This window comes from Nerophis ophidion, linkage group LG07 (genome assembly GCF_033978795.1).
Source record: "Nerophis ophidion isolate RoL-2023_Sa linkage group LG07, RoL_Noph_v1.0, whole genome shotgun sequence".
Taxonomy (NCBI): domain Eukaryota; kingdom Metazoa; phylum Chordata; class Actinopteri; order Syngnathiformes; family Syngnathidae; genus Nerophis; species Nerophis ophidion.
In genome coordinates this window covers 68,814,629-68,836,681 of record NC_084617.1, presented here as the reverse complement: position 1 = coordinate 68,836,681, position 22,053 = coordinate 68,814,629, and the positions used below count along the sequence as shown (strand labels likewise).

The following is a 22,053-nucleotide window of genomic DNA, read 5'->3' as shown; positions in this document are numbered from 1 at the left end:
TGCCTTGCATTGTCTATATTGGATATATGACAACGGGCAGGTGTGGCTTTGATAAAATGTTGGTTCGGGTGGATGGCGGATGGCGGATGGATGACGACGTTAGTGATGCGGTTGCGGATGATATAATTGCCTATCCGCGCATCTCTAGTACGCGCCTTTTGTTAGCCTTTTGTTAGTTATAGTGTTCAAAATAAAGGATGTACTTACATTCATGTCTTGCTCGTGCCAACTTTCCTTTGGATTGCGGAAAAACAAACCCCAAAGTCCACGCTTTGACACAATAAGAGCGATCCGTGGGAGGGTCATCGAGAACTTTGCCCGCCGGATCCAAACGTGCTTGCAGCAACGGGGAGCTCAATTAGAGCACATTTTTTGAGCTTTTTGTGGTACAGACTTGAAACTTTAGACTTAATCTAATGTAGCTGAATTTTTGTGTTAATCTAAATAATATTTTGGAAGTTATTCGATTTTTATTGATGAACGTTTTTTTTGTGTCCCCCTCTAGTGGCAGCGATAATAATAGGAGTCCGTCTTACTAACGCTGTCAAATTACCATCAACAATTAATCCTTTTTTCTCCCAGTTCGGGCTAGATGCTTCATCAACCTTTTTCTTCAGTTTGAAGCTTTAATTTACAACATGAGGCAAAATGGGGATTGCCTTTTGGTTCATATCCGCAGAACACAAATAATCCTTGGCCGTGCTCTGCCTCAATTATGCTGAATATGAACAATACCTGCCCGCCTTAGCTGCTCGTTAAGAAGAAAATGAACGGATTTTTTTTGAAGAGACTCACATCTTTTTGAAGTCCCACATTGTGTATTCAGGCCAGTCGATGTAGCAGACCACACGGTCAGGGAGCTGGTCCGTGTTGGAGTAGTAGTACTGAGGAAAGGCCAGGAGCAGAGCCAGGATCCAGATCACTCCGATCACCAGCTTGGTTTCCGTAGACGACATACGCTGCTGCAGTGGGTGTATGATGGCCACGTACCTGCAACACAAACCAAGTAGCTTAGATCAGGGGTGTCCAAACTTTTTTCCACTGAGGGCCGCACACGGAAAATTAAACCATGCGGGGGCCATTTGGATATTTTTCATTTTCAAACCATCCATCCATCCATTTTCTACCGCTTATTCCCTTTTGGGGTCGCGGGGGGCGCTGGCGCCTATCTCAGCTACAATCGGGCGGAAGGCGGGGTACACCCTGGACACATCGCCACCTCATCAAAGGGCCAACACAGATAGACAGACAACATTCACACTCACATTCACACACTAGGGCCAATTTAGTGTTGCCAATCAACCTATCCCCAGGTGCATGTCTTTGGAAGTAGGAGGAAGCCGGAGTACCCGGAGGGAACCCACGCATTCACGGGGAGAACATGCAAACTCCACACAGAAAGATCCCGAGCCTGGATTTGAACCCAGGACTGCAGGAACTTCTTATTGTGAGGCAGACGCACTAACCCCTCTTCCACCGTGAAGCGTTCCAAGTAAGTTTTTCGTTATTCATGCCATAGTGCAAGTTTTTGTTTTATTTCCGTAGTTGAGAGCGCCTTTCGTTTGTACCTTTTTTTGAGTTATTAATTAAAAGATGCCCTTAACTTCACGCCATGTCCGTTCCAATCGCTTTGCACCACGGGAAAGCAAACCACACCATAGTCCACGTCTTGACATATATATACTGTTGAGCATTTTACCATCATGCTGACATTTTACCAAAACAATTAGTGGCTATAAATAGTGTACATATTGGCCTGGTAATTGCATACATTTATTTATTTAAAGGTCAAAGCTAATGATGCATTGTTTGAAATATACACAATGCCATCACACTCATTACTATAGTTCAGGAATGTTACGATAAACAAGTAGCCGTCGGTGCTTCCTGTAGGCTTGTTGTTGGGAAGCTGTACTGATATCAAAAATAATTATCTTGTGGACTTTGTTGGGTAGATAAACTAGATGGACAGACACTCAATACCACATAGGCTCGGCTATGCTAACACTTCCGGCGGTGGGCGCTTCTTCGTTGGTGTTCAGTGGCTTCTTCTTCCGGGTCGGCGGACTTATTTTTTTCCGGTCAGCGGACTGGGTATCGAAACTAGGAATTTAAATTTAAACTTTTGAACGATTCCGGGAGAATCGGAAAGTTAGTCCCGATACTCGATACCCAACCCTAGTCATCACTGCACCTTTTTAAGCCTGTAGTTGCCAGGCAGTCAGCCTGGCGACATCACCCTCCATCACCCTCTATCACCTTCTACTCACCCTCAAAACACCCTTGTTATCCATGCCATCCATTTCTACCACTTATTCCCTTTTGGGGTCGCGGGGGGCGCTGGCGCCTATCTCAGCTACAATCGGGCGGAAGGCGGGGTACACCCTGGACACATCACCACCTCATCACAGGGCCAACACAGATAGACAGACAACATTCACACTCACATTCACACACTAGGGCCAATTTAGTGTTGCCAATCAACCTATCCCCAGGTGCATGTCTTTGGAAGTGGGAGGAAGCCGGAGTACCCGGAGGGAACCCACGCATTCACGGGGAGAACATGCAAACTCCACACAGAAAGATCCCGAGCCTGGATTTGAACCCGGGACTGCAGGAACTTCTTATTGTGAGGCAAACGCACTAACCCCTCTGCCACCGTGAAGCGTTCCAAGTAAGTTTTTCGTTATTCATGCCATAGTGCAAGTTTTTGTTTTATTTCCGTAGTTGAGAGCGCCTTTCGTTTGTACCTTTTTTTGAGTTATTAATTAAAAGATGCCCTTAACTTCACGCCATGTCCGTTCCAATCGCTTTGCACCACGGGAAAGCAAACTACTCCATAGTCCACGTCTTGACACATATATACTGTTGAGCATTTTACCATCATGCTGACATTTTACCAAAACAATTAGTGGCTATAAATAGTGTACATATTGGCCTGGTAATTGCATACATTTATTTATTTTAAAGGTCAAAGCTAATGATGCATTGTTTGAAATATACACAATGCCATCACACTCATTACTATAGTTCAGGAATGTTACGATAAACAAGTAGCCGTCGGTGCTTCCTGTAGACTTGTTGTTGGGAAGCTGTACTGATATCTAAAATAATTATCTTGTGGACTTTGTTGGGTAGATAAATTAGATGGACAGACACTCAATACCACAGTAATCCTGGTAAGTACTTGCTGCCTGGTAGAACCTTGCAGGATAATAAACTAGACAAGCAGCTGTAACTCATAGACCGCTGGTTGTGGTTAGTTTTACGGTGTGTCCATGCAATTCAAAGAACGACAAACGGGACAAGCGGTAGGAAATGAATTGGATGGATGGGGCATTCAACTTCAAGTGTTGAAGAAGCTAAGATGAAAGGAACGAGGAGGACAAACACGGAGCACAGTCAGTCAATTATATGGAAGTTCAAACAAGGACTGGTATGTTTTTATTACTGACTGATTATGCAGGGTCGGAAGGATTTGATCCATCCTAAGTGTGACGTTCGCTAAGCATGGTGGGTAAAGGTGCTTCTTCCAAGACGCAGATCAGGCATGGACACAGCGTAAAGGTAAGAAATGTCGATTTATTAACTAAAAACACGCTAAAAACAAAAACACCGGCGCTAGGTAGATAAGACAAACCAAAAGCGCTAGCAAGGAGGCTAGGGAACTATACACAGGGATAGCGTGGAAGCTAATCGGTATAAAACAGGATTACCAGAGTCAGGAGATAGCGAGCGTCACTGTTGCGGGAAACAAGGCTAGGATCAGAGCGCGAGTAATAGAAAATGCAGGCTTAAATAAGGATGGTGATCAACAAGCAGGTGAGAGTCCAGAAACAAGGAACAGGTGAAACAAATTTGCAACCATGGCAACAGAAACCAATCAGGGGTACGTTGATGGGGGGGGGGTTGCCCACATCTGAGGTCCTCTCCAAGGTTTCTCATAGTCAGCATTGTCACTGGCGTCCCACTGAATGTGAATTCTCCCTGCCCACTGGGTGTGAGTTTTCCTTGCCCTTTTGTGGGTTCTTCCGAGGATGTTGTAGTCGTAATGATTTGTGCAGTCCTTTGAGACATTTGTGATTTGGGGCTATATAAATAAACATTCATTGATTGATTGAAGTGCGCAAACAAACTCAAAAATCTAAACAACGAACGATCCGAGTAGCGGATCGCAACACTAAAGTCAATAACATTTGTAGCTCCCTAAATGAGAGGAAAACACTCCTCATTTGAGACAACAACAATTAATGTATTAATTTAAAGGCCTACTGAAACCCACTACTACCGACCACGCAGGCTGATAGTTTATATATCAATGATGAAATATTACAACACATGCCAATTCGGCCTTTAGTGTGTGGTCATTAATTATGTATTCTGATGTAGGTTCTTCACAGAAAATGAGCCAAAGTCAGAGAGTCTGAGTTTAAAAAGTTAATTAATTGTACAATTTTTATTGTAATAAAAAATAACCCAAACACCACACAAGGTTCATCAAGTCTATTTGGGTGATGTTTGGCGGGCCAAATGAAAAGCCAGTTGAATACAGCTGCGCTAAAGAAATCTAACCAAGGGTTAAATCACACTGCTATGAACGTCCTCACACTAATGGATTCAAAGACATTTTCCTGTCTTAGTTTTGTTTTGGTCCAGGCTTCAAAGGCCAAAAGCAGCTGTGTGGCTTGCCTTTATTTATACGACTGTCGTGGAATTGGGAATCAAATGAACACTTAACAGAGGCAAGACTTCAGCTTGATTGATAGCAGCACCCATTCAAAGCATCTCTTCAGTGAGCAAAGTGAAACTCTATTGAGACAACAATTACAACAATAACAGTGAAGTGCAGCACAAGAAAAGAGTAATACATGACTTCAAGGCTTGACAATGGGGACGGATGTCTACCCCGCAGGTTTGAGGACCAGTCATAGACAATTTAGAGTGAAAAGCAAATGTTATTTTCACTTGTATACAAAACATTCTAACTTAGGTTGTTTCCCTGGCTTCGAGACTCTCCTGAAGGACAGTGCAGCGAAGACACAACAAACTCCCTTCTTGTCTCTCATGGACACACACCAGTTGTTGTTGACTTTGGACTAGCGACTCCACGAACATCAAGGCCGCGGAACAGAGACACACAAACATGCATCGACAAAAATATACGCAACTGTGGAGAGGCAGAGCAAACGGGCTGATGGCGGGGCGGGGCTGCAGAAGGTGGCAAGGAGGCGGAGGATGCGGCGGAGCGGAGAGGCGGGGATTGCTGGGAGCGACACCGCCAAAATCTAAATCAGGTGCGTGGCACACGATTAATTAATCTCCTCCTGCTGTATAAAAGGGGAGAAGGAGGAGAGATCGAGGAGGGCGTCGGAGAGACTGCAGCAGAGATCAAGGAATGGAAGCAAAAGAGCGCACAACGACTGAAGGATCGCGAGGAGCGAGCAGGAGGGAAGGAGATGAAAAGCGACCAGACCGAAAGACAGAGCTTGTTATTGAAAGAACGAAAGAGTCAAACCTGCTCAAGAGAGATGTCCTTCCTGGGTGGTCCATTCAACCCACACCACGACGGCTTAAGTCTGTCACAGCCACACACATACATACATACCACACCGCCCCAATCCAACGCCCTCGACGCAATTCCCATAGGGGTGATGTAAGGATGGTCAGCGCCTGAGAGCTGCGGCCTACCACCATGACCCCGCACTCCCTTCCCTCTGTTGCTAGATATCTCAAGATGTATGTTGTCATATGTATATGTGCTTTGCATGGAGGTTTTTTCCCACTCCAGACTGGGCGCCCTTAGGATCTCAGTCTAGATTGTATTTTTTACCTTTTTCCCCCATCTTTTACGGGGCGACCCATCAACGTTCCTGTTCTGTAACTTTGTGCACTGTTTGTTTGTCTAATCTTGAACGGGTTTGTGCTGAAAACTAAGTTTTTTTGTATTGAAATGACAATAAAGACCTAGCCTATCCTTTCCTATCCTAAATATGAGTCCATTGGAGAATGAGTGACAGATGAGGTACAACCCTGCTAATTTCGGGGTGGTTTAAAATGATAATGGCTTCCAGTGTGGCACTCGAGTAGGTTTATTCTAATAAGATACTCCATGAATGTAAAGGTTATGTACATGTACATGGTTCCTCAAAAACGAAAACCTTCATAAGGTCGCAGCAGAGAGGCCGGCCAGTGCAATGTGGCGAAGGCACACGTTCATTCATTTAATTATTCCAGAATGGGAGCTAACCTGCATTGGCAATGCAGTGGTTCAATATAAACACTGTGAAGCTGCTTTCCTGGGGGAAAAAAAAGTGAGGTAATTTAAGAAGTAGGCTGCTAAAGAACCAACCTTCATGCCCGGAAATTTCTTTGTCAATTGCATTTGAAACCAAGTTGGAGTAATTCGATCAAACATTTGAAGAGTTCGTACGCAAAAACCGATAAACGCCATTTTGATAAAGTTTAGCCCAGCCTCGGTAATATATAGTCCGCCACTTCTATTGTGGTATACCAAAATCAATTTGTTTGCAAATGCGGACAAATGCCGCTTTTAACGTCATTTAGTTCAGCGATTTATTGCAAGAGCCGATAAGCGCCATGGATCATCTACCACAAAAGCCGATATATCCGTTTGCCCAACCAGCGCTGCAATACGGGATCATGTGACAAACGGACTCACTCAGTGTTGTTATCCACGCATGAATAATTTGGAAGCTTCTCCTGTGAACAAAACTGTTAAGCCAGCGAAAAAAACTGACCTGTTGAAGTTATTTGATGTTGGCGCTAGCACGCGTGTCCGTGAGTTTTACACCGCTGCGTTAAACGACGTTGTCGAGCATGGAGCTAATGTCGATAGCGATGATGAGTGAGCTGTTATCTGCACAGGAGTGTTTTTGATAGGCAAACCAGGTTGAGCATTTGTGGTTGTTTTATTAATAAAACATTGTCTTAATTGCAACACTGTTTTTTTTGTTTTTTCATTTTGTGCTGAAAAGCACAAGGTAAATATGTGAGGTCACAGTTCCAAAAAAGCATGTACGAAAAAACAATGTTCGCAGGGACAGCTAGATTTATGCGTACCGAGGGATCGAAACTGTTAAATAATGAAGTAAAGAAATGTGAAAAGTTGTTACCTTGAAATGTGGCTTTCGATACATTTCACGTTCTGTTTTTCTCTCTATCTTTATATTGAATATTATGCGAAATAACGACCGCAAAGAAAACGATTTTGGAGATATCTGTTTTTTGCGACATATCATAATTTGGATATATCTGCTTTTGACGTAAAACCACATCAAACACTCTTACTTGAAAGCCATTCATTACATCAGCATTTCTTAAAAGTTTAGGCTTTCATGACTTGCGTATTTTGATATTAAATAAACCATTGTACGCTTGTACACCAGCAGGCAGAAAATCGTTAATATACAGAATCGGTCAAAATGGATTCATCTGCTTTTGCATATGAACTCTTCATTTTTTTCCAATGGTTTATTGGCCTTTCGGGCAATTTTGCAGAAAACGTAAAACTCCAAGAGGGAAGAAGCAAAGGCAGTTTGTGTATTGCAGTGTTTTCAACCACTGTGCCGTGATACAGATCAGAGCAACGTACGGCACCTTGCCTTGTCCCCGAAACCTCCACCAATGGTTTGGTGCCGAGGAGACCTGTCCCCTCTGCAACACCATCAATGCAAACCTCCAGCACATCCTGTCAGGCTGCATGACAGCGTTGTCTTGAGGAAGCTGGCAGAGGTGTCAGAGACCTGCAGAAAGGAGGCGAATAGCAGATTCCAGCCAAACATCGGATCCAGTTCGCAAGGGCTGGAGAGGGTGCCAAACCCCCACCCACCAGAGATCTACAGCGAGACTCCTCTCACCAGGAAATGAGTGGAGCATGAGGGTCGACCTGGGGAAGCAGCTCCAGTTCCCCAGGGAGATCGTCGAAACATCCTTATGGCCAGACCTGGTCTTCTGGTCAGAGGCTTGCAAGACGGTTCTTCTGGTCGAGCTCACTGTCCCATGGGAGGGAGGGTTGGAGGCTGCTTATGAGCGGAAGCGAGCCAAATACTCTGACCTGGCAGCAGAGTGCAGGGAGGCTGGCTGGAAAGCCGTCATCTGCCCTGTGGAAGTGGGGTGTAGGGGCTTCGTTGGTTCCTCAACTGCCCGCCTTCTCCGAGACAGGAGCGGGGGCATCGGAAAGCCATGAAAGAGCTGGCGGAGGAGGCGGACAAAGGCAGCTTCTGGCTGTGGCTAAGGAGGAACAATAAGAGTTGGGGTGCAAACACCTAGGGCATCAGCAGGGGGTGGCAGAGAGACATGCCTGCCATCGCTCCGCCACCATGAGATGTTCTGGGGTTAAAGGAGCGAAACGTTGATGAGTGGTGGTCGCCAGCTGATGACCCGTTTATGCCCACAGAGGTGTTCAGTGGGGTGTCACAGCACACCTGTCGAAAGGCACTGGAGGAGGTGCGTCACCTGTATCTTAATATGGTGTGCTGTGGGAGATGATTTAATTTCACCTATTTGGGTTAAAGATATTTTTTGCAAACCAGTAATTATAGTCTGAAAATAATGTGTTGTTGTTGAGTGTCGGTGCTGTCAAGAGCGCGGCAGAGTAACCGTGTAATACTCTTCCATATCAGTAGGTGGCAGCAGGTAGCTAATTGCTTTGTATATGTCGGGAACAGCGTGCAGGTAAAAAGGTGTCTAATGCTTAAACAAAAAAATAAACAAAAGGTGAGTGCCCCTAAGAAAAGGCATTGAAGCTTAAGGAAGGGTATGCAGAACGAAAATAAAACTGAACTGGCTATACAAAGTAAACAAATCCAGAATGCTGGACGACAGCAAAAACTTACAGTGGAGCAAAGATGACGTTCGCAATGTAGATCCGAACATGACATGAAAATTGTCATGTCTTGTGATCATGTTTTGTTTAGTTATGTTCTTTTTTTGTTTAAGACTCCGTTGCTTCCTGTTTTTTCACTCCCTTGTTTTGTCGCCTTGGTCACTTATTGTGTTCACCTGTCTCTGATTAGTGTTCGCCCGCTCACCTGCTCCCCGAGCAGTAATCGGAGGCAGTATTTAAGATTGTCTTTGCCAGTCAGTCGGCTGGCGTCAATGTTCTTTTCATGCTCTGTTCATGCTAGTTTTTCATGCCAAAGTTCATGCTTTTCAAGCCACAGTAAGTGTTGTTTGTTTTATGTTCATTGTTTACGTTAAAATGTTAGTTTTGTTTCCTTAGCCAAGTTGTACCACCGCTGTGAGCGCTTTTTGTTTGTACCTTTTTTAGTCACAATTAAATCATGTTTTTACCTGCACACCACTTCCCGAGTAGTCCGTCTACCTTCCTGGAAGAACGACCCCGCAGCAAGCTGCAACCTCCCCATCTTGAGAAAAATCAACAATGTCCCCACAAAGAAGGATAAAATACACTGAAATATTCCGGATTGCTAAAACAAAGTAGATGCGGGAAATATCGCTCAAAGGAAGACATGAAACTGATACAGGAAAACACCAACAAAACAGGAAAAGCCACCAAAATGGAAGCGCCAGACAAGAACTAAAACACTACACACAGGAAAACAGCAACAAAGTCTAAATAAGTCAGGGCGTGATATTACAGGTGGTGACAGTACACCTACTTTGAGACAAGAGCTATATTAACACATAGTTGGTTATGGTTAAAAGTCATTGAGGAGAGCCGGCGAACGAGCAGCGGGGCGGGGCAGGCGGCGAGGAGGCGGAGAATGCGGCTGAGCAGAGAGGCGGGGCGTGCCGGGAGCGACGCTACGAGCGAGATCAGGTGCGTGGCTCGCACACAATTAACCCATCTCCGCATGATGTATAAAAGGGGAGAAGGAGGAGGGATCGCGGAAGGAGTTGGAGAGCCTGCAGCAGAGGATGAGGAGCGAAAGAGAGAAAGAGCAAGACGCAGACAACGACGGGGGCGGCTGAAGAGCGAGCAGTGGGAGTGACGACGGAGAAAAAGACTTATTTTATTGAAAAATAAACGAGAGTCAAACGTGCTCGATCATGTCCTTCCTGAGTGGTCCATCGAACCCGAGCGACGATGGCTTAAGTCGTTCACAGTCGTATCCAACAATTGCGACGACGACTTTTTACTGTCAACTGAGTTTCGTTTTTGAATAATTTCTGCTGGTGTTGATGATTTTTTCAAGGCAAAAAATATGCCTTAGCTCAAAAAGGTTGAAAAACACTGGTGTATTGCACTATAATGGTACACCTTTTTTTTTCATTATTGTTCATATGCATATTGTATATCCATCTGTCTCTACCGCTTGTCCCTTTCTGGGTCACAGGGGTGGCTGGAGCAGAATCAAAAAACACAGGACGAGATGTTAAACAGTCCTTTGTGTAACGATTGCTGGGCATTGTGATGCGGATTCGTTCTTCCAAGGATGCAGTCGAGCTAGAACACAGCGTGAAGGTAAGAAATGCTAAATTTATTTACCAAATAATAACAGTCTTAGTCAAAACAAGCAGAACTAGCATGGGAGCTAGAAAATAACTAAAAGCGCTAGCATGGGAGCTAGAGAAAAAAGGAGAAACATTTGCAGGAGCACAAAAGGCAAAACAAAAACTACTAGCATGAAAGCTAGAGAGTCAAGTAGAAATATAGAATAGGAATCGTTACTAAAGTGAAACACAAACTGCGTGAAACACTTACTAGGACGCGAGAATGAATGAACAGAAAAGGCAGGCTTAAATAAGGACGGTGATTAGCAAAAACAGGTGTGCATCGAAAGCAAGGGGCAGGTGAAACTAACAAGCTACTATGGAAACAGACTAAACAAGGAACCAAGGCAAACCTTGGCAGACTATAAAACAAAAACGGAACAAAACCAGAATATGAGATGATCCGGGCAGCGGATCCTAACACTTTCGAGACACATTCGAGATGTCCTTGTTGTTGGGAGTGTTAGACATACAACGTTCTCCTGAGTTGTGTGGGATGTGAGAATTGGTCAGGGTCGAATTTCAGGACAATTGGACGAGCGACACATCTTCGGTAGTGTGCCCTTCATCATTGGGGGTTTCGGCCTTCAAACACCACACACCCTCAACAAGGTTGGCCCGCCCCAGGATGATCAGTCCTCAGCTTGTGTCCCGTACTCAACTGTTCACCCTGTTACACTACTGTTTTCGGAGCCCAACCTGGGTCCTTCCGCTTAAGCCAAATCCACTGGCTCCTTCTTTCAGACTCCTCTGATGGTCCTCCGCAGAGTCTGACCGTGGCTGCCGAGTACCCCTCAGCAGTCTGATGGTAGACGACGCCGCAAATGCTCTGCATCCCACTTTAGCTGGATAAACTTTGGTGTTCCAAACCCAGCCATGTTGCCTCGCTTCTTCTGCCAGCGCTGAGTAGCGCAGCTTCTTACGTTCACAGAGTTCCACAGAAATCTCCCATGGGACTGTGAGCTCTATGATGTAAGCAGTCTTCACCGAAGAGGACCAGAGCACCAAATTTGGTGCTCTGGTCCAGAGATGGCGTGAAGGTAGAGACATGTTTTTATTTTGACACTATAACTGAAAACAGGAAAAAACAAAAGGCGCGCAGAATGGTGGTGCAAAAACTGGGCTATAAAACAAAAGACTAGCACAAAGGCAATTAACTATGACTATAAACAAAAACTTATTTGACATGGAACTGAGAACGGGACATGGATCATTGAAAGGTGCGTAGCAGGTGGTAGACGTGGGAAGGGGGTGATGTTGCCAGGCTGACTACCTGGTAACTGTGGCTTAAATAATACTATGGTGATTGAAAACAGGTGCGTGACATGGGGACAGAAGAAAACTAATGGGTTGGCATGGAAACAAAGCAAACAGGGAAGTGCAAAAGCAGGAAACAATGGAGTTTTAAGCAAAACAGAACACAACTAAACAAAACTTGATCACAAGACATGACAGATACTAAAGTGTTAACAAAAACATATAGCGTTGTCTTGAATTTGAAAAAAAGGAGGGTTCTGTGAATTAACATATGAAACTGGTGGGGTTTGGTACCTCAAACAAGGTTAAGAACCACTGGTTTAAAGGGGAACATTATCACCAGATCTATGTAAGCGTCAATATATACCTTGATGTTGCAGAAAAAAGACCATATATTTTTTTAACTGATTTCCGAACTCTAAATGGGTGAATTTTGGCGAATTAAACGCCTTTCTGTTTATCGCGCTGGAGGCGATGACGTCAGAATGTGACGTGGCCGAGGTAACACACCCGCCATTTTCATTTTCAACACATTGTAAACATTGGGTCTCAGCTCTGTTATTTTCCGTTTTTTCGACTATTTTTTGGAACCTTAGAGACATCATGCCTCGTCGGTGTGTTGTCGGAGGGTGTAACAACACTAACAGGGAGGGATTCAAGTTGCACCACTGGCCCGAAGATGCGAAAGTGTCTGCCGCCAAACCCCCAATGAATGGGCCAGAGTGTCTCCACATTTTACCGGCGATGACAGACATGGCACAGAGATGTATGGATAACCTGCAGATGCATTTGCAACAATAAAGTCAACGAAATCACAAAGGTGAGTTTTGTTGATGTTGACTTATGTGCTAATCAGACGTATTTGGTCGCGGCGTGACTGCCAGCTAATCGATGCTAACATGCTACGCTAATCAACGCTAACATGCTATTTACCGGCGGTGTTAAAGCAGACATGGCACAGAGATGTATGGATAACCTGTAGATGCATTTGCAACTATATTACGTTTCCTTCCACCCACATTTAATGCGAAAAAAACACTTACCAATCGACGGATTTAAGTTGCTCCAGCGTCACAAGATGCAAAAGTCCTGATCGTTTGGTCCGCACATTTTACCGGCGATGCTAACGCAGCTATTCGGCCATGCTATGGCTATGAATAGCATCAATAGCTATTCGCTCAATAGCTTCAGTTTCTTCTTCAATACTTTCATACTCCAACCATCTGTTTCAATACATGCGTAATCTGTTGAATCGCTTAAGCCGCTGAAATCCGAGTCTGAATCCGAGCTAATGTCGCTATATCTTGCTGTGGTATTCCCATTGTTTGTTTACATTGGCAGCGCTGTATGACGTCACAGGGAAATGGATAGTGGTTTCGAAGATAGCGAAAATAAGGCACTTTAAAGCTTTATTTAGGGATATTCGGAGACCGGTGAGATTTTGAAAAAAACTTCAAAAAATACAACAAGCCACTGGGAACTGATTTTTATTGTTTTTAACCCTTTTGAAATTGTGATAATGTTCCCCTTTAAGGGGTTAAACCAGGGGTGCCCATTACGTCGATCACGATCGACTGGTCGATCTCGGAGGGTGTGTCAGTCGATCTCAAGCCAGGCATTAAAAAATAGACATAAAAATGAGCAATCATCAATCATACCAAGACTTCACTTTCGTCAGTTGTTTGACATTCTCGGCACCCGAGGATCTTGTGAGATGACAGCTGGCTGCTGCGAGCTCATATTTAAGAAAAAAATCACTAACAGGGCGGACGCAGAGAAACACATTTTATTTCTAGAGACTCCGTACCTACTGTCAAAACTCTAAAGACCGACTGCACAGTTCCTGTCTTCACCATAAAAGACCTGTTTCATCCTGCCTGTGCTAACAAAATAAGAGTCTCAGAAAGCTAGCGTGCACAAGCTAGCAAGCTACGGAGTTTGATGCCAATGTATTTCTCCCCCGCCCTCAGCGACCGCTTTCTCACTTGCTTGCCCACCCGCACAGTCACTGACTGTGCGGGTGGGCAAGTCTGCTGCCAGACATTAAAGGGCCACACACATATGCTACTCTCATAACAAAGTGTTTAAAAACGAGTATGCAAGTTGGACAAATGAGATGCCAAATCCAACCACTTTCATGTGGTATTGGACAGAAAGGAGGACTTTTTTTTTCCTCCATTTGAAAATGCGGACGTTATCAGCACCACTGTCTAATTCCAATCAATGCAAGTCATCAGAATCAGGTAATACACCAACTTATATTCTTGTCTTCGTGAAAGAAAGACATCTATATGTGTTAAACATGCTTGTATTATCATTAAACACCATTAACTTGTTAACAAAAATGTCTCTTTCATAAATAAATAAATATAAATTATAAATAGGAATGAGGTAGATCTCCTCGACTTGGTCAATTGAAAAGTAGCTCGCCTGCAGAAAAAGTGTGAGCGCCCCTGGGTTAAACGATTTAGTGTAGACATGGCTTTAGTCAAATAGTTCAGTTTGATGCAAATTACACAACCACATGGTCTCAAACAACCCCCCCCAACCCCCTTGGCTTAGTTTTATAAAAATATATCAGAAAAATGCACTTTCCACAAGAAAGTACGGTAAGAATGAACCCCTTCGAGCAACGCTGAAGACGGAAAATGAGGGCGAGTAATCACCAATGAGTCCTACTAAAGGTCAAGACTGGCAATCTGCGGCTGCCACGCAGGAGGTCTGTTCCTGGGCGGATAAATTAGCCTCACTCAATGACATCATGAATTTCAGTCTCTTTTGTCACTTTTAAACGATCTCAGCCAAATCCATTCCGCATTCTTTCTAATTCCTATAAATGTGTCATGGTCATACCCACAGGCCTACTGAAGGGGTTTTTATATGCTGCTAAAATGGAGCATAAACGGTGCAGACCTAATATCACAGCATGTGAGCTGCATGAGGGATGAGAGAGAATAAAGATAATTGAGCATTTAGTAAGTACAAAGATCTCCCCAAAACTTTGCCAGTATTTATTTGCTTCCGTTTGTGTCCATTTTTAATATTTTGTTACATTCATTTAACGATTAATCAAAGCATCAGATGTATTTTTCTAATCTGGGTATTATCTTCAACCCAACTCTCTCGTTTGAGTCACACATCGAGTGTTACTAAAACGGCCGCCTTTCATCTACGTAATATCGCTAAAATTTGTTCCATTTTGTCCACTAGCAACGCTGAGATCATTATTCATGCGTTCGTTACGTCTCGTCTCGATTACTGTAGCGCATTATTTTATTTTATTATTTTTGTGGGCGGCATAGCTCGGTTGGTAGAGCGGCCGTGCCAGCAACTTGAAGGTTGCAGGTTCGATTCCCGCTTTCGTCATCCTAGTCACTGCCGTTGTGTCCTTGGGCAAGACACTTTACCCACCTGCTCCCAGTGCCACCCACACTGGTTTAAATGTAACTTAGATAATGGGTTTCACTATGTAAAGCGCTTTGAGTCACTAGAGAAAAGCACTATATAAATATATAATTCACATTATTTTCGGGTCTCCCTATGTCTAGCATTAAAAGATTATAGTTGGTACAAAATGCTGCTGCTAGACTTTTGACAAGAACCAATGTACAGATATACCTATACTGGCTCACCTTCACTGCCTTCTTGTGCACATAAGATGCGACTTTAAGGTTTTACTACTTACCTATGAAATACTACACGGTCTAGCTACATCCTTGTCACGATTTGGGTCGCAGCTGACTTTGCGGTTTGTTCTCCCGGGATGCAGAACGGACAACCCCAGACAAAGCGTGAAAGTAGGGGTATGGTTTAATCTTCAAAATCAACGAAGCGACCAAAACCGAAAAAAACAAGACTCAGGAAGAAAGTGCCGATCGCACATGATGCTAGTTTAGCATGAGCTAGGAGGCAAGCATAAGTTCGTAGCATGAAGAAAAACAAAGAAGCCAGGATGAGTGATCAATCAATCAATCAATGTTTATTTATATAGCCCCAAATCACAAATGTCTCAAAGGACTGCACAAATCATTACGACTACGACATCCTCGGAAGAACCCACAAAAGGGCAAGGAAAACTCACACCCTAGTGGGCAGGGAGAATTCACATCCAGTGGGACACCAGTGACAATGCTGACTATGAGAAACCTTGGAGAGGACCTCAGATGTGGGCAACCCCCCCCCCCCCTCTAGGGGACCGAAAGCAATGGATGTCGAGCGGGTCTAACATGATACTGTGAAAGTTCAATCCATAGTGGCTCCAACACAGCCGCGAGAGTTCAGTTCAAAGCGGATCCAAGACAGCAGCGAGAGTCCCGTCCACAGGAAACCATCTCAAGCGGAGACGGATCAGCAGCGTAGAGATGTCCCCAATCGATACACAGGCGAGCGGTCCATCCTGGGTCCCGACGAGCGGTCCATCCTGGGTCTCGACTCTGGACAGCCAGTACTTCATCCATGGTTATCGGACCGGACCCCCTCCACAAGGGAGGGGGGGGACATAGGAGAAAGAAAAGAAGCGGCAGATCAACTGGTCTGAAAAGGAGGTCTATTTAAAGGCCAGAGTATACAGATGAGTTTTAAGGTGAGACTTAAATGTTTCTACTGAGGTAGCATCTCGAACTGTTACCGGGAGGGCATTCCAGAGTACTGGAGCCCGAACGGAAAACGCTCTATAGCCCGCAGACTTTTTTTGGGCTCTAGGAATCACTAATAAGCCGGAGTCTTTTGAACGCAGATTTCTTGCCGGGACATATGGTACAATACAATCGGCAAGATAGGATGGAGCTAGACCGTGTAGTATTTTATACGTAAGTAGTAAAACCTTAAAGTCACATCTTAAGTGCACAGGAAGCCAGTGCAGGTGAGCCAGTACAGGCGTAATGTGATCAAACTTTCCTGTTCTTGTCAAAAGTCTAGCAGCCGCATTTTGTACCAACTGTAATCTTTTAATGCTAGACATGGGGAGACCCGAAAATAATACGTTACAGTAATCGAGACGAGACGTAACAAACGCATGGATAATGATCTCGGCGTCTTTAGTGGACAAAATGGAGCGAATTTTAGCGATAATACGGAGATAATCAACAAAGTCAGGCTTAAAAAGTGGCTCTTGATTATAAACAGGTGAGTGTCCCGAACAACAGTGGCAGGTGAAAATCATAAGTAACCATGGTGACTCAACCCAGGAGGTGCACTAACAGGAACTAAAAGAGTCCAAAACAAACAGAAAGCACAAAACATGATCCGGACCACGGATCGTGACAACCCTATCTTGCTGATTGAATTGTACCATATGTCCCGGCAAGAAATCTGCGTTTCCAGAGCCTCCAAAAAATCTGCGGGCTGTAGAGCGTTTTCTATTCGGGCTTCAGTACTCTGGAACAGTTCGAGATGCTACCTCAGTAGAAGCACTTAAGTCCAATCTTAAAACTAATTTGTATACTGTAGCCTTTAAAAAGACCCCCCTTTTAGACCAGTTGATCTGCCGTCTCTTTAGTTCTCTGCCCCTTTCCCCTGTGTGGAGGGGGGGGGGGCACAGATTTGGTGACCAAAGGTGAGGCACTGGCTGTCCAAAGTCGGGACCCAGGGTGGACCACTCATCTGTGCATCAGTTGGGGACATCTCTGCGCTGCTCACCTGTCTCCACTCAAGATGATCTCCTGCTGGCCCCACTATGGACTGGACTCTCACTATTATGTTAGATCCACTATGGACTGAACTCTCACACTATTATGTTAGATCCACTATGGTTTGGATTCTCACACTATTACGTTAGATCCAGTATGGATTGGACTCTCACACTATTATGTTAGATCGACTATGGATTGGACTCTCACACTATTATGTTAGATCCACTATGGACTGGACTCTCACACTTTTATGTTAGATCCACTATGGATTGGACTCTCACACTGTTATGTTAGATCCACTATGGACTGGACTCTCACACTTTTATGTTAGATCCACTATGGACTGGACTCTCACACTTTTATGTTAGATCCACTATGGATTGGACTCTCACACTATTATGTTAGATCCACTATGGATTGGATTCTCACACTTTTATGTTAGATCCACTATGGATTGGATTCTCCCACTATTATGTTAGATCCACTATGGATTGGATTCTCACACTTTTATGTTAGATCCACTATGGATTGGATTCTCCCACTATTATGTTAGATCCAGTATGGATTGGACTCTCACACTATTATGTTAGATCCACTATGGATTGGATTCTCACACTTTTATGTTAGATCCACTATGGATTGGACTCTCACACTATTATGTTAGATCCACTATGGACTGGACTCTCACACTTTTATGTTAGATCCACTATGGATTGGATTCTCACACTATTATGTTAGATCGACTATGGACTGGACTCTCACACTATTATGTTTAATCCACTATGGATTGGACTCTCACACTATTATGTGAGATCCAGTATGGATTGGACTCTCACACTATTATGTTAGATCCACTATGGACTGGACTCTCTCACTATTATGTTAGATCCACTATGGACTGGACTCTCACACTATTATGTTTAATCCACTATGGATTGGACTCTCACACTATTATGTGAGATCCAGTATGGATTGGACTCTCACACTATTATGTTAGATCCACTATGGACTGGACTCTCTCACTATCATGTTAGATCCACTATGGACTGGACTCTCACACTATTATGTTAGATCCACTATGGACTGGACTCTCTCACTATTATGTTAGATCCACTATGGACTGGACTCTCTCGCTATTATGCTAAATCGACTCGACGTCCATTTCCCCGGTCGCCCAGGGGGTGGGTCCCCACATCTGCGGTCCCCTCCAAGAGTTGTCATTGAAATCCCATTGGGATGAGTTTTTTCCTGCCCTGATGTGGGATCTGAACTGAGGATGTCGTTGTGGCTTGTGCAGCCCTTTGAGACACTCGTGATTTAAGGCTATATAAGTAAACCGATTGATTGATTGATTGATTGATATTGAGTAATCGTTGCAGACAAGTCTTTACTACAGGTACGAATTTACTGTCAAGTGCCATATCTTTGCCTTAATGGGTCATTTGTAGTCTTTTCCATTATTTCCTATTAAGAAAGTCTCTCCTTTAGTGTATGTGCCTCACAATTTGAAGGTCCTGGGTTCGATATTGCGCTCTGGATCTTTCCGTGTGGAGTTTGAATGTTCTCCCCGTGGCTGTGTGGGTTCCTTCCGGGTACTCCGGCTTCCTCCCACCTCCAAAGACATGCACCTGGGGATAGGTTGATTGGCAACACTTAATTGGCCCCTAGTCTGTGAATGTGAGTGTGAATGTTGTCTGTCTGTGTTGGCCCTGTGATGAGGTGGCAACTTGTCCAGGGTGTACCCCGCCTTCCGCCCAAATGCAGCTGAGATAGGCTACAGCGACCCCAGAAGGGACAAACGGTAAAAAATGGATGGAAAGATGAATAGCCTCTGCATATTTTCCGAAAATTTGAAATCAAACCATGCAGGCATGGCAGAGATATTTATAAAACAATCTTGCCCAAATGAGCCTTTTGAAATATGCCCAATTTGTGACGTTTTTTTCCAGTTGGTGACATCCGTAAGGATATTTACCTGAAGAGTTTTTGCACAGTTCTCGGTCATTATAGTGCGACACTGTAGTCAACAGATTCCTTCGTTTTCTCTATCCTCTTGTTGTGGGGCAGACTGGCTCATACATGCACATGCATCATACGCTGTTGCCATTTCTGATACAAAGTAGCATACAGTTGTAAATTATGTTCGTCAGTAGACTCGATATGGAAGCAGCAACAACGACAACATGGCGGATGAGAAAAAAACACTGTCAAAGTGGAGGCACGTAAATAAGTCATGTCAGGCAGACACACTAACCCCTCTTCCCCTGTCCTTCCCAAGCAGAGATCAAATACACAAAAATGGGCAAGAAAAGTTGGTTGTGCATGATGTGTCCTTTAAGTTGAAGTATTATTCTCATCTGATTGTGGCACCATATTTATTATCACATTGGAACTGTAAGCATGTTTTAAACAAACTTGAACCATAAACCATAAACCCTGATAAGTGACATCCAGTGGCATAAATGCTGTCTTTGTTTGATGTTCCCAGGGAATGAAGAGGTGTGGTCGTGTGTGTGTGTGTGTGTGTGTGCGTGTGTGTGTGTGTGTGTGTGTGTGTGTGTGTGTGTGTGTGTGTGTGTGTGTGTGTGTGTGTGTGTGTGTGTGTGTGTGTGTGTGTGTGTGTGTGTGTGTGTGTGTATGGGAGGGAATACTGTTGGAATCAGGCCGGTTGTTGGCATAAGACTGGCAATAAAAGTTAAAAATAGCATCAGACTATGTGTGACTTCTTTGTTGAGGCTACAATACATTGGATTACTTTTATTTGTTTGCACCTAAAAAGCCTTTTTTTAAGGTCTGGCAGCCATAATTGTGGGTGGCAGTGTGCCACGATCAGTTCCATTAAGTGTAGATTACGATCATCACAGGATCATTTAAACAGTGCTTAAACTGAAACCCTGTTTCCATATGAGTTGGGGAATTGTGTTAGATGTAAATATAAACGGAATACAATGATTTGCAAATCCTTTTCAACCCATATTCAGTTGAATATGCTATAAAGACAAAATATTTGATGTTCAAACTGATAAACATGTTTTGTTTTGCAAACAATCATTAACTTTAGAATTTGATGCCTGCAACATGTTACAAAGAAGTTGGGAAAGGTGGCAATGAATACCTATAAAGTTGAGGAATGCTCATCAAACACTTATTTGGAACATCCCACACATGTGCAAGGCTAATTGGGAACAGGTGGGTGCCATGATTGGGTATAAAAACAGCTTCCCAAAAAATGCTCAGTCTTTCACAAGAAAGGATGGGGCGAGGTACACCCCTTTGTCCACAACTGCGTGAGCAAATAGTCAAACAGTTTAAGAACAACGTTTTTCAAAGTGCAATTGCAAGAAATTTAGGGATTTCAACATCTACGATCCATAATATCATCAAAGGGTTCAGAGAATCTGGAGAAATCACTCCACGTAAGCGGCATGGCCAGAAACCAACATTGAATGACCGCGACCTGCGATCCCTCAGACGGCACTGTATCAAAAACCGACATCAATCTCTAAAGGATATCACCACATGGGCTCAAGAACACTTCAGAAAACTGTCACTAAATACAGTTTGTCGCTACATTTCTAAGTGCAAGTTAAAGCTCTACAATGCAAAGCGAAAGCCATTTACCAACAACATCCAGGAACGCCGCCGGCTTCTCTGGGCCCAAGATCATCTAAGATGGACTGATGCAAAGTGGAAAAGTTTTGTGTGTTCTGACGAGTCCACATTTCAAATTGTTTTTGGAAATATTCGACATCGTGTCGATTATTTCAGACTGTTATCGACGCAAAGTTCAAAAGCCAGCATCTGTGATGGTATTGGGGTGCATTAGTGCCCAAGGCATGGGTAACATACACATCTGTGAAGGCACCATTGTTGCTGAGAGGTTCATACAGGTTTTGGAGCAACATATGTTGCCATCCAAGCAACGTTATCATGGACGCCCCTGCTTATTTCAGCAAGACAATGCCAAGCCACGTGTTACAACAGTGTGGTTTCGTAGTAAAAGAGTGCGGGTACTTTCCTGGCCCGCGTGCAGTCCAGACCTGTCTACCATCGAAAATGTGTGGCGGATTATGAAGCGTAAAATACGACAGCGGAGACCCCGGACTGTTGAACGACTGAAGCTCTACATAAAACAAGAATGGGAAAGAATTCCACTTTCAAAGCTTCAACAATTAGTTTCCTCAGTTCCCAAACGTTTATTGAGTGTTGTTAAAAGAAAAGGTGATGTAACACAATGGTGAACATGCCCTTTCCCAACATCTTTGGCACGTGTTGCAGCCATGAAATTCTAAGTTGATTATTATTTGCAAAAAATAATCAAGTTTATCAGTTTGAACATCAACTATCTTGTCTTTGTAGTGCATTCAACTGAATATGGGTTGAAAAGGATTTGCAAATCATTGTATTCTGTTTATATTTACATCTAACACAATTTCCCAACTCATATGGAAACGTGGTTTGTAGTTTTAATGCCATGATTTCAATAGTCGGGCCCTCGTATGCATGCACAGATTTTCCTCCACGCGGCCCCTGAGCTGAAATGACTTTGACACCCCTGCTCCCAAAGGAGAGGGGAAAAAACGCAGAGATTGTTCTGTGAGCAATAATGTCTGCCGTCTTATCTGACAAACTAAAAACTGTGTCAGCATAGTTTTCCTCACATCATTTATTCGTGGGGGACAAGAGACCA

At 43.9% G+C, this 22,053-nt stretch overlaps 1 protein-coding gene across 2 annotated transcripts in view; it reads right to left on the bottom strand.

Moving 5' to 3' along the window:
- tacr1a (tachykinin receptor 1a) overlaps window positions 1-22,053 on the bottom strand; it is a 104,623-nt gene that overhangs the window by 71,602 nt on the left and 10,968 nt on the right. For both annotated transcript variants that reach the window (XR_009807586.1, XM_061906983.1), the window contains exon 2: window positions 796-990. Coding sequence is in view for 1 of the 2 variants with exons in the window: in XM_061906983.1 (XP_061762967.1) it covers window positions 796-990 (195 nt within the window). In the remaining variant the exon portion in view is untranslated. The remainder of the gene's footprint in view (window positions 1-795; window positions 991-22,053) is intronic.